At 42.4% G+C, this 11763-nt stretch overlaps 1 protein-coding gene across 2 annotated transcripts in view; it reads right to left on the bottom strand.

The window, feature by feature from the left end:
- Window positions 1-11763, bottom strand: part of LOC147027842 (uncharacterized) — a 219053-nt gene that overhangs the window by 75639 nt on the left and 131651 nt on the right. For both annotated transcript variants that reach the window (XM_085877510.1, XM_085877511.1), the window contains 3 exons: window positions 8667-8896; window positions 2655-2764; window positions 2179-2283 (listed from right to left, as the gene is read on the bottom strand). In XM_085877510.1, the coding sequence (XP_085733636.1) occupies window positions 2179-2283; window positions 2655-2764; window positions 8667-8896 (445 nt within the window). The remainder of the gene's footprint in view (window positions 1-2178; window positions 2284-2654; window positions 2765-8666; window positions 8897-11763) is intronic.

Genomic DNA, 11763 nt, shown 5'->3' with positions numbered 1-11763 from the left:
TGTAAAAAAAATCCAATTGTTGAGCGCAAGCGTCTACTTTCAATAGTGGAGATGCAGCCATTTAAATCATTGAGTTTATCATTTAAATCGTTAAATCGTTAAACGCAAGGACGATCCATCATAACCCACACCCTCCCCTCACACTCACCTACTACTGCCAACATGAACAAACTACTACTTATACTAATACTAATACTGATACTGATACTGTTACTGCTGACATGGACATCGACTCAAAAAGGACTCGAAAACACTGTTGGGTTCCCCTTTTATGAACACCATTTTTATATACCAATTCCCAAAACCGCTGGGAACACGTCTTGATATGGCAGTTGTAAGCTAGAAACACGTTCATTTATTTTTTTTTGTCGACCGGAAGACGTCATTGGAATACGTCTACATACGTCGATGTGTGTTGGGACTACGTAAATAATTGGTTCAAAGCACGTCAAACATAAGTTAGAAATAAGTTTCGCGTAAAAAAGTCATTACCGTGACGTGTTTCGACCTATGAGTAGCTTATAAGTAGCCTTTGTGGACGTGTGTAAGCGTCCACATATCGTGTGTACAACCTATCCCCATCGCATGCGGAACGTGTGTCATACGCCGAGTACATCGTAAAATTTTGAACATGTTTAAAATTTCTTGACGTACTCTACTTACTACGACGTATGATAGCGTACTTTAGCGTTGTACTCACATATACCAAACTTACTCGTACCGTATTTGACGTGCCCCAACGTTTTAGACACATTTTTCTTAGGTCGGCATACGCTGGCAAGATCGCCAAGGTGTGACCGCGATGTTGACACTTCCATTTCTACGGCAGTTATGATTCGAATCGTTGTGCGTCAGCCTTTTAATAGGCTACGTCACGACATCGTCGGCGATGCGTGCAACGCGCTATGCCTAAGTTAGACTATCGTTGGGCATCGGTTGTGTAGGCTGACAACAGGTTCAGCATTCGTTGGTATAAGTTATCTATAACACAACGAAACGTTCTGTGTCCGTTACCAATGCGTTATACACAAGACCAAGTCGCTATGAATACGTCCGAATCTTTAAAAAAAAACCATCAAAAGTTCAACGTAAGCCAGCGTTTTACATACATTTTAACACGTTGCCATCGCTGGCTAAAACGTCAAGGTGTGACCGGGCCTTTACCAGAAAATAAGAAACCAACAGCAACATCACATGACAAAGGCTTGAATAATTGATTGGAAAGAAGGGTTTAACTTGAACGGATGGAAATGTGTCAAAATGAGATGGAAATGTTCTCGACCACCATTCAACTTTCGCGCCACGGAAGAATGATGCATCATCGTTATGGAAATAACAATTGATCGAGCAAGGTACTGAAGGGCACTAAAGGTAAGCTCAGTTGTAAAAATACAAACTTACATACCACTGCTTGGGTACCCTTCTCATAATATGGAGGCTGGACAGTGATCTTGCCCAAGCATCTCCCAATCACTGGGTTGGCGAAAATTTTAAAATCGCTGTAACTCCCGAATGTAAAGTCTCACCGAATCGAAGCAAACTCTCCATACGCTCCCCATTAGGTTCTCATTTACAAGACCATACCTGCTCTGTCTTAGAATCCGCGGCTCCACTGCCGAATCTCACCAATTTGGCCTGGCTTATTTTCAAACACTTTGGGATTACAACAAAGGCCTGAGTGACTCGGTCATCGACTTTGCATAAACTCAAAGAGCAAGTCGACATTTGTTTTCCTTGCAGTCACTTGCAATAATTTTTTTTTTTTAAGTCGCTTTCGTGCGTGAATTTGATTGGTAGTTTTGGAACATGTCGTAGCTACAAATTTAAGGTAGGCCAGTACTTCCACTTGCAGAAACTATTTGTCACTACAATTCATCCACTTCGAGAAGCCAGTTTTTTTTTATGTCATTGCCTAAATAAACACATTCGACTTTTCTTAGGTCCTCCAAGAATATATGTAAACTACTCCAGAAGTCTTCATCTCGACATAATTAGAATAATAAATTATAAAATGACATGACGTCTTCTTCTCCCCCAGGATATTGCAGACACAATAGTCAGGTTAACAAATCTCACGTAGATCGCTGCACTTATATAATATAAATCTCTACCCAGACAGCACGACAAAAGTTAAGAATATGACATCAGAGTCCACCATGGCAAGACAAACATACTCACCTGCGTGTGAGGTAGGCTGCCAGGGCTGTGCAGCAGGCCACAATATTAGCACGTGTAGCCTTACCGCCAAATGATCCACCAAGTCGTCTCGCAGACACAACCACACTGTGCACACACAAACGCACACAGTTCAGCGCTGTTGTTATGGCAAGGGGCAAGCCATCGTGGATATGGAGAAGATAGATTTGTTTCCGGATTCTAACGATGAAATGATCACCACCCCATAGCATAACTCATAGCTCTATACGTATCACCAAATTATTTTGCAGCACGTACACGTTATCAAACGGAAGGAGATGGCCCGTCTCTGGAAAAGCAATTGCATGTTGCGTTGGACTTGTTATTTAACAAAAAGACTTGCTCAATAAATGTACCACCACTAAAATCAGCGAGAACCATCCTTTATTCATCAGAAGGAGAAATATGAAGGTGTTGCATGAATATATGAAGAGCTTGCGTTTGTACGTGAAACCTACTCCTTGGCTTTAAGACCGAGTGCATAAGCTACACCATCCTGTGCCAGATCCTGCCACTGGTGAGCAGTCTGTACTTCTAAACAATCTTCTGTAGGGACACAGCGGCACACCTGCACGCACGCACACACACACACACACACACACACACACACACACACACACACACACACACACACACACACACACACACACACACACACACACACACACACACACACACACACACAAATGAGCTCCATAATTTTATACATCAACAAGCAAGCAAGTTGTCTGGCCCGTGGTATGAAGACGACATATTTTTATGCTCAACTCCAAAGATACACTTTCCCTTTATCTATTTGCTGGGTCAACATGACAATGGTGGAGACCAAAAAGCATTACCTGAGCCATGAGATTGTGGATTGGAATGGCTGATAATTTCAACTCAAGAATTATGGCGTGAGATTTGACGAGGCAAGCACTGCGTTTGATCGAGACATTTCCAGAGATAAGCTGCTTCTTCTACATCCAAGATTATCCCAGCATTGAACACAATTACGATTGCACGTCCAGTCTGCGAGTTGTTCAATGGTAGGCCAAGCAGCAGCCTGCTGATGGACCCAAATTCTTCAAAAGTTCTGTGCAAATCAAAATTCCTCACAAGCAGATCCTTTCCTGTTGTTCCTCAAGACAGCACGGAATGCTGATCACTCCAATCACAGAGCTACGGGCCTATCAGAGCAATCTATAGTCTCCATTAGGCTGAATAACAAATGGCCCCTGTGGCAGAAGCCAGGCCGGGTCATAATGGCACAGCTGCTAATTAGGCAGATTGGGAGACGGTTGTCAATGTCTTGTAACGGGCTGTATAATTGAACAATGGAATATTTGACCTGCAAGATTACCCAAATCTAATGACAAGGTACAAAGTATTGCAAAAGACAAGAATTAATACGAGGATAAAAAAAAAAAAAGAGAGAAAAAAAGGCCGAGGACGAATGCTTAATCAGCTTCCGATAGTATGTGCCAGAGATGGCTGAAAGGGGAATCGAAAGTTAGTTTGATTGATCTAAAGAAGGAAGAAAGAGAATGATGTTGCGAGAATGGATCACAGATCAAGCAGACATTAAAAAAAAAAAAAGCTGAAACTGAGAGCCACTGATAGAGAAGGACAGCACATGTGGACACCAAGCTCTTTCCAGAGCAATTCAGGAGTGTGTGCAGTTCGGTTCTCATTAAGAGTATGTGAAAATCCTCTTTATCTATTTGCTGAAGCCTTCACCCTCTAGCTTGACACCCCCCCCCCCATCCTTCAGATAGGCATGTCGCAGCCTCTTCACTCTCCCCAGACCTTGACAAAATCACAAGCTGGTCAAACACTTGGAATATGTTTTTCAATATTGACAAATCACACTCTCACTATCTCTCTCATCAGGGAAAACCCTCCCATTTACTTCTGTAACAATCCTCTTGAGGAAACTCAGTCACTCCAACTCCTGTATCTCACTGTCAGCCATGATCGCTCATGGGAAACCACGTTTCGAAGTTGCTGACTGGGTATCATTTGTCGTACAAAGTCCTTCCTTGGCACACCTGAGCTCCTATTCATCGACAAGGCCTTCATCCGCAGCTCGATGGAGCACCGCTCTCCCTTCTGGGCTTTCTCCACAGCCTCACATCTTGTTCAGCTTAATGCCGTGGTCACCGAGGTCTTCAAGATCATCGTAGTCTCCCACATTGACGCTGAGTCTATGGGCTTATCATCTCCACTCATCCTATTTTTCCCCCGACATGTGGAATCGCCTCCACTTCACGTGGAATCACTTCGACATTCTCTTCAATCTCATTACTCCCTCCAGTTCTTCAAGACAGCTGTTGATGCAGCGTCCTTTACACCACTATGTTGAACACGTTACATTAGTTACCTGTGCCTGTTGTTTGTGTCCTTTTTGATTTTCTTAAAAACAGTAAGTTTCCTGTTTGGAATGATTTTCAATTTTCTTTGACTGCCAGACAGGAAGTCAGCCACAAATAATTACCATACTCCTCAGTGCCCATGTGCATGGCCAGGATGAATTCATTAAGCCTGGTGTTGGCTTAGTGGTTGGGGTAGCTGGGATCTTCGGATCTTAAGGCCTTGAGTTCGAGCATGGTTAGCCACTGAATTAACACCAGGTGGGGCTGACTCGGCCTGTCATCCTTCTGAGGTCGGCAAAATGAGCACCAGTGTACTGGTATAGGGGCACAGCATCAGCGGCATAGTCACGCCCCAACAAATGATAGCTGCCCTACATAAGGAGGAGGAGGAGGATGAATGCAGAGCCAAAGTACTGCAAGACTGCAGGTTCGTTTTTGGATTTGTGTTCAAAATAAAACATTCAATTGAAATAAAGTTGTTCCTCGATGATAAACCGACATTTGTGGAGACAGACAGACAGACAGACAGAGAGAGACAAAGTGAACCAATTGCTTAACTCCACTTTCTGCTTAGTGTGCGTGGGGTAATTATGTAAAGTACTAAGTGGGATTAAGCACTACAGGAATTCCGAAATGACATGTGCAAACTTACGAGGCCTTTCGTGCATGTGCAGTGTGTGTGTGTGTGTGTGTGTGTGTGTGTGTGTGTGTGTGTGTGTGTGTGTGTGTGTGTGTGTGTGTGTGTGTGTGTGTGTGTGTGTGTGTGTGTGTGTGTGTGTGTGTGTGTGTGTGTGTGTGTGTGTTTCCAGTGACTGGCTTCCACTAGGGCGGGTACTTTTAACCTACCATTGCAAGAATGAAATGTGCAAGTCAAATAGTCTTTTAAACATAACTTTCAGCATTTAAACAAAAGACTGGCAATTTCAATATGGTTAACCATAATTGATGTGTTCCTGGATGCAAAGCAGACTCAAAAAAATATCGGAAATGCAAGAAGAATCTGTCGATGCGAGGTCTTGAGCGCCTACCATTTTGCGTTAATGGAAGGGAGCAGCGGCAGATATGCACACACACGCGCGCACGCACGCGCACGCACGCGCACGCACGCGCACGCACGCGCGCGCACGCACGCGCACGCACGCACGCACGCACACACACACACACACACACACACACACACACACACACACACACACACACACACACACACACACACACACACACATCTCCTTTTTGCAATACATGCAAAAATCTTGTATAACTTCTCTTGTGGCCCCAGAACCAAATAAACAGCATGGATACAGTATGTATGTATATATCAGACTTCACAGATCCCACTTCCCCCCACCCCCCCCCCCAACATGAATAATAGTAAATATCCTCATTTTTAAACTTACCCTATTCATTCACAAGCCCCAGATATAGTGTGTCCTTCCAATTGGTGTGCAGAAGCAACCAGACAAGATATAGTGTCTCCCTTAAACTCCGTGTGTGTGTGTGTGTGTGTGTGTGTCTGTGTGTGTGTGTGCAGAGGCACACCCCAGCTTTCTCTTGGGGAATTTCCCAAGTATTTTCGGATTCTGTTAGAAGCTTTGTGAGACATTTTAGGTAACAATCCTTATCACACACACATGAGAGCAGTTTGTGTGCCCGCCCCAGAGATCGGTATTTGTAGGGGTTTCTGCGCATGCGTGCTGAGCATTCTGGGGTGGATTACGTATTTGTTCACTCTGTCAATTGGATGGTCACTAGACTACCCTTATTCTCAGGTTTTCCGTCTGTCTGTTTGTTTGTTTGTATGTAATGGACAGCTCTGGAGGCCAGAGGAGTCGACCAATTTTGATGAAACTTGACTGGTAGGCTCATACCAGGATCTAGTTGTATGCTTTTGAGCACGGTTGCTATGGATGCCACACGTTGCCAAGCAACGGGACTTTGAAATTTTTGAAAAAATCCGAAAAATATTTTTTTTAATCGAAAATCAAAAATGGGCTTCCATGTGCTTTTATGCGCACTATAATCAACCTCTTTGTCTAAAAATTTCGGCCCGATCCGTCAAAAACTGTATGACTGGCATGCAATTATATTACTATATGCTTTCACCCAAACGTTCGTGTTGGGATTCCCTAACGTAGGGTTAGGGAATCGAACACAAATGATGAATGGACAGTTGCTCGTCTTGTTCCTATATGGAACAAAGAACGGCAAAAAATGCCATCTGATGTGTTCTCTTATGTACATATTTCAAATTCGCCTTAGTCTAGCGACCACCCATGTCACCTACCAGCCTGTCTGTCTGTCTGTCTGTCTGTCTGTCTGTTTACAGACATCACTCTATGATCGAGAAATGACAATTTCAATTGAATTTTATATTTTGAACACTGTATAATATGAATCGGAAAACGAAAATTCATTTGAGCAATACTTCGGCAAAATGTATGGAATCCAGAGCCGATCGTGCATGCACTCAAAGGAATAAGGTAATTTTAGAGAGGTTTAGCTGCTTCAATACTTAGTAAGTCCATCAGTCAGTCAAAAATTTGTTTTAAGCGGGGTCCACATTCAATTGGCACAAGGGGAGCTCCAGCTCCCGAGCATCACAAATAGGAAATGCCAAACTGCACCGCTTCCTTCGGACACAGGTGTGATTTGTGTTTGATTTTTTTGGCTGTCTACCTGTCTGGCACTCAAAATTGAAAATCATTCTGTTTTTAGGGACATCACAAAGGACACAAACAACAGGCACAAATAACTAATGTCGCATGTTTAAAGAAGGTGGTGTAAAAGACGGTGAATCAACGGCGGTAAACTTCCGACAAAATGGTTTGTAATTTTTTTTTCTCAAGTCTTTAAAACTTTTATTTTATTTAAAACGAATTATATGAAAACTTGAATACTGTAGAACAACATATCGCCATGTTGGCACTTCCAAAAACCTCCAGTTTAGCAGTACTTTGACAAAACATGACATCATTTTACACCATCTTGACCAATCAAATTTGCTGCTCGCAATCTCGTTGTCAGGGAATATTGAGATGCAGACAAAATTGGAGGTCATAGGAAATATAGATCATGCTTTGAAACACAAAGCAAGGGTTGAAAAGACCCTTCCACGTCCTTTTTCTTAAGACTTCATGGGGTAAGGTGTTCTATGAACTCTCCAGTTATACAAGCTACGATCAATGGCAAAAAATGTTCAAGGAGCTAAGGTTTACAGAGGAGCTATTATTTATGTTGCATGAAGGAGAAGGAAAATTAGCCTCGGCAAAAATTTTCATAAAATAGCACGATAGTAACATGAGTAGTTTACCTATTTCCTGAATATTAATATTTCTCCAGCACGCCTTAGAGTAACCTCATAAATGTAGTTCTACTACTTTAACAACTTAAATTGTCCTTTCATACTGTACATCCAAGTAAATTCATTCATTTTGTATGCAGCTTGTGGCTGCTGGTTGCATCATTGTTGGGAGCACAGCTATGCCGCTGATGCAGTGACTGCTGCAGATTAAAGGAGCGATTTAGAATTTTGCCAGGGTGCAGGTGATAGCTCACTCACTCTTCACAAAGGACACCAAGGGATCTTTAACATCAACCAATTAATGCCGGCAAATGGAACGCCCAGTTTGACGTCCATCCGAGGGACGGCACACACATCGATACCTCGACCTGTCTGTGAGACACCAGAGTGACAGTTTATAGCTTGGCCAAGATTGGAACCCAGGCAAGATGGCTCAGAGGTGAGTGTGCATACCGGTAGGCCATCCTGCGCCTGCCCTTTCAAGCAAATTGAATTGGTATACCATACTCTGCTTATTCCAAGGCAGTACTCAACTAAGCAATTTATTGATTCAGTCATGGACATATACCACGAATATATCTGGTTAGGATGAAACGTACAGATCAACATTGTACCTAGGATTCAAGGCCAGGGAACACAGCAAACAAAATGATAAAACCATGACGTATCAGGCAATTTGGACATCTGTTAACAGTCGAAAAGGTTGAATAATTAGCAATGCCATCACTTGAAAACATTTCTGCACAAAAGACATGTGTGCGTTGAAACAGTTTGAACAAGAAACAAGGTTCATTGATGTTCTTTTGATGATCTACCTGTGTCTCCATGTAAAAGTGTGCCTGCTCGCCAATGTGAATTTCACCCTGCACCGAACGTGGTGCCTTGGCAATAGCTCCTTCAGCATCTCCTACTTTAAGATCTCCCTCCAGAGAAGGCCAGAAAGATGAGGCAGCCACTGCCTCATCGAGGGAGATGAGAGGCTTTCGCAAGTCAGAATAGATCACATCGATGGCTCCTGCCATGGACTGTGCCACATCTGCAGAGTCTGCCATGGAGTAATGTGTAGAATGAGGTAACAATGCAACTCGGTGCAAATAACAGGATAACAAACTTATCTGCTTAGACAATCAAGCACAGTGATTAAAACAAAAAGGTAAAAATCTATAAAATTCACAAGCAGTTATAAAGTCTGTTTGTAGCATCTCAGGAATGCAAAATTAATAGAATTAGTAAATCTTCCCCATCATCACAACAACACGCCTTTGTATCACCATAAGCCACGTCTTAATGCCTTATCCTGCCTGCGGAACACCAACATGACAGTTTATAGCTGGGTTCAGATGCCAACCCAAGGTAGACAACTCAAAGGTGCATGTGCATAACCGCAAGGCCATCCTGCGAGCTCCATGAAATGCTGAGCAAAATCATTATCAATCAGACGATAACCATTTAATTTTATAAAACTAGAAGGCACTCGGTACAGCGCATACCTCCGCCATGTAATGCTTGATCCACGAGAACATATCGGGACAATACATTTTTGAAATGTCATGCTATATATCGTTTTTGGCCCTCTCAATGGTGAAGAATCACTTTAAAATTTAAATAATTCTCGTGTCCAGATCCGGATTCGCATCTTCACAAAACTCGAATCAATTCGTCCTTGTCACACACCCAATGTGTCCACTAAGTTTCCTCTGAATCCGTCCACAACTTTTTGAGATATCCTGCACACAATCAGACGAACAAACAAAGAAACAAACAAGAAGACGTCATGCAGAGCACGATACTTGCAAAGTCCATGAAACAAATTTGGATAAATAATTATTGGTGGTTGAATTCAATGAACAAATATGCAACTTCTCTTTAAATTTCAAGTGAATCAAATTTCAAGTCATTTCAAGTCAGATGAAAATTGAGGATTTTAGAAATATCACCTTAGTTGTTGACCTTTGGCCGATGTTGAGCTTTTGACATTTTGACCTCAAAAACAATGAATGGGCTCCTTTCTTATGCCAAATTCTATCATGTGGTGAAGTTTCATGAAGATCGGTTTAAAATTTGACCTGTTGGTGACGGACAGACAGACAAACAGGCAGACAGAGTAAAATCGACTGACCAATGTACATGAAAAGTCTTCGATTTTGCATGTAATAAACAGACAGAGAGGGGTGAAAACATAACCTCGTTCACCTTCGGTGGCGGAGGTAAATGAACTCATGATAAAAGACAAGATACGAGTTCCCATGTCAAGGAACTTCGATGGAGGAAGCCATTCGTCCCATCAAAGCCTGCACTCGTATTACCCTCTCAGGGTTGTTTGTCCATGCTCTATCTTTTTAAATGCAAAGCGTCAAGCAAGGAAACAGAATGTACCATTTTAAAGTCTTTGGGATGGGCCGGCTGGTGTTCGAACCACTGACCTCCACGACTCAGAGCAAATGCTCTAACCATTACACACCACAGAATCTGGTAAATGATATGCAGATTGCCGCCGGATTTTTTATTCTTACATAACATCAATAAAAACCCACTAATGAATCAAAAAAAATGGAACCCAAATATACATTTGTAATTTAATAATGATTACTTCAATGCATTTGCTGCCACGATGAGAGGCGCTGCATGAAATCTGTCCGTTTCTGCTCAAAAGCCATCTCCGTGACAAGCCCCATCTGACAGAGGTGAGGACAAAGGTAACACCACACAGATGGGCGGCAGAAATGGGTTTGCCTCTAATAATTACCACTCAGTTTGGAGTTACATGACTGCACAGCATCAAGGTGCACCCTGCGCAGAGAGGGCAAACGACTTGGATCTATCAATCAAGTCGCTAATTCACAACACTTGGATCTCTGCCACAAAAAAGAAGGTGGGGGGAGGGGGGAGGAGGATGCTTTCGAGAAGACCAAATGAGGTGATCTCTCGTAGCCGCCAAAGCTTTGCGAAACACCAGTCACCTCCCCACCCGCCTGGTCAATACAAATGCAAGGCTTTCAACCACACAGCATAAGGGAGATGAATTAAAGATAGATACTTGTTTTTTGTTTTTTTAATTAAAGGGATTATTTAAAGTTAAAAATTGCTTTGAGGAAATTAAATGATGAATAAAAATAAAGCAAAAAATTGAAAGAAAGAAAGAAAAAGGGGGGGGGGGGAGAAAGTAAAAATTAAATAAATCGAAAAAAAGATTGGTCTGATTTAAGCAATGTTGGAAGAAAAAAATAATCTTGCGAACATTTGGTTTGAATAAATTTAAAATATTTATCACCGAGCACACCAAAACAGAAAAGGGGCACGAACCGAGGGACATACAGACTCAAATATCAATTTGATCCAACTCCATGTATAACCCCAACATAAATACCTTCTGCCTCCTCTCCACCCCGACAACAAAAAACAAACAAATAAAAATAAACCAATGTCACCCGCAGGGTGACCCGTATCTTGCCAAAAGGTGACCACGTGTGACTTCTTTAAGGTCACACTGAGGTGAACAGAGCTGCTATCCACCAGGAGCGACTCCTTGAGGAATATCTGCCTACGAGAGATTCCGATGAGAATTGTTCTACAGAGTAACCATGAAAAATATGCGTTTGCCTCATAACGTCACCAAATGACGTCATAATGTCTCAAGCTTGACATATCTAGAAAGCACTCATCGAGGTGTTCAATTTGAGGTACTACACGATATGGTTCCTAAAACTTGAAAATTTGACCTTGGGGTCAAATATGTTTGACTCCAGGCGCTAACCATGAAGGTCAAGGCCAATCGCCACCAAAAATTAATCAGCTGAGCGCCAGACCATGAACTATATTCCCATGAAGTTTGAAGACGATCCAATCAAAATTACTCAAAAAAATAAGCGTTTCGTCGACTCCCCTGATTTGCGACAAAGTGACCTTAACCTT

Source organism: Eptatretus burgeri, chromosome 4 (genome assembly GCF_056783735.1).
Source record: "Eptatretus burgeri isolate ZD-2024b chromosome 4, Ebu_testis_v1, whole genome shotgun sequence".
NCBI classification, from domain to species: domain Eukaryota; kingdom Metazoa; phylum Chordata; class Myxini; order Myxiniformes; family Myxinidae; genus Eptatretus; species Eptatretus burgeri.
The sequence above is the reverse complement of the archived record's forward strand: the minus strand, read 5'-3'. Positions and strand labels throughout refer to the sequence as shown.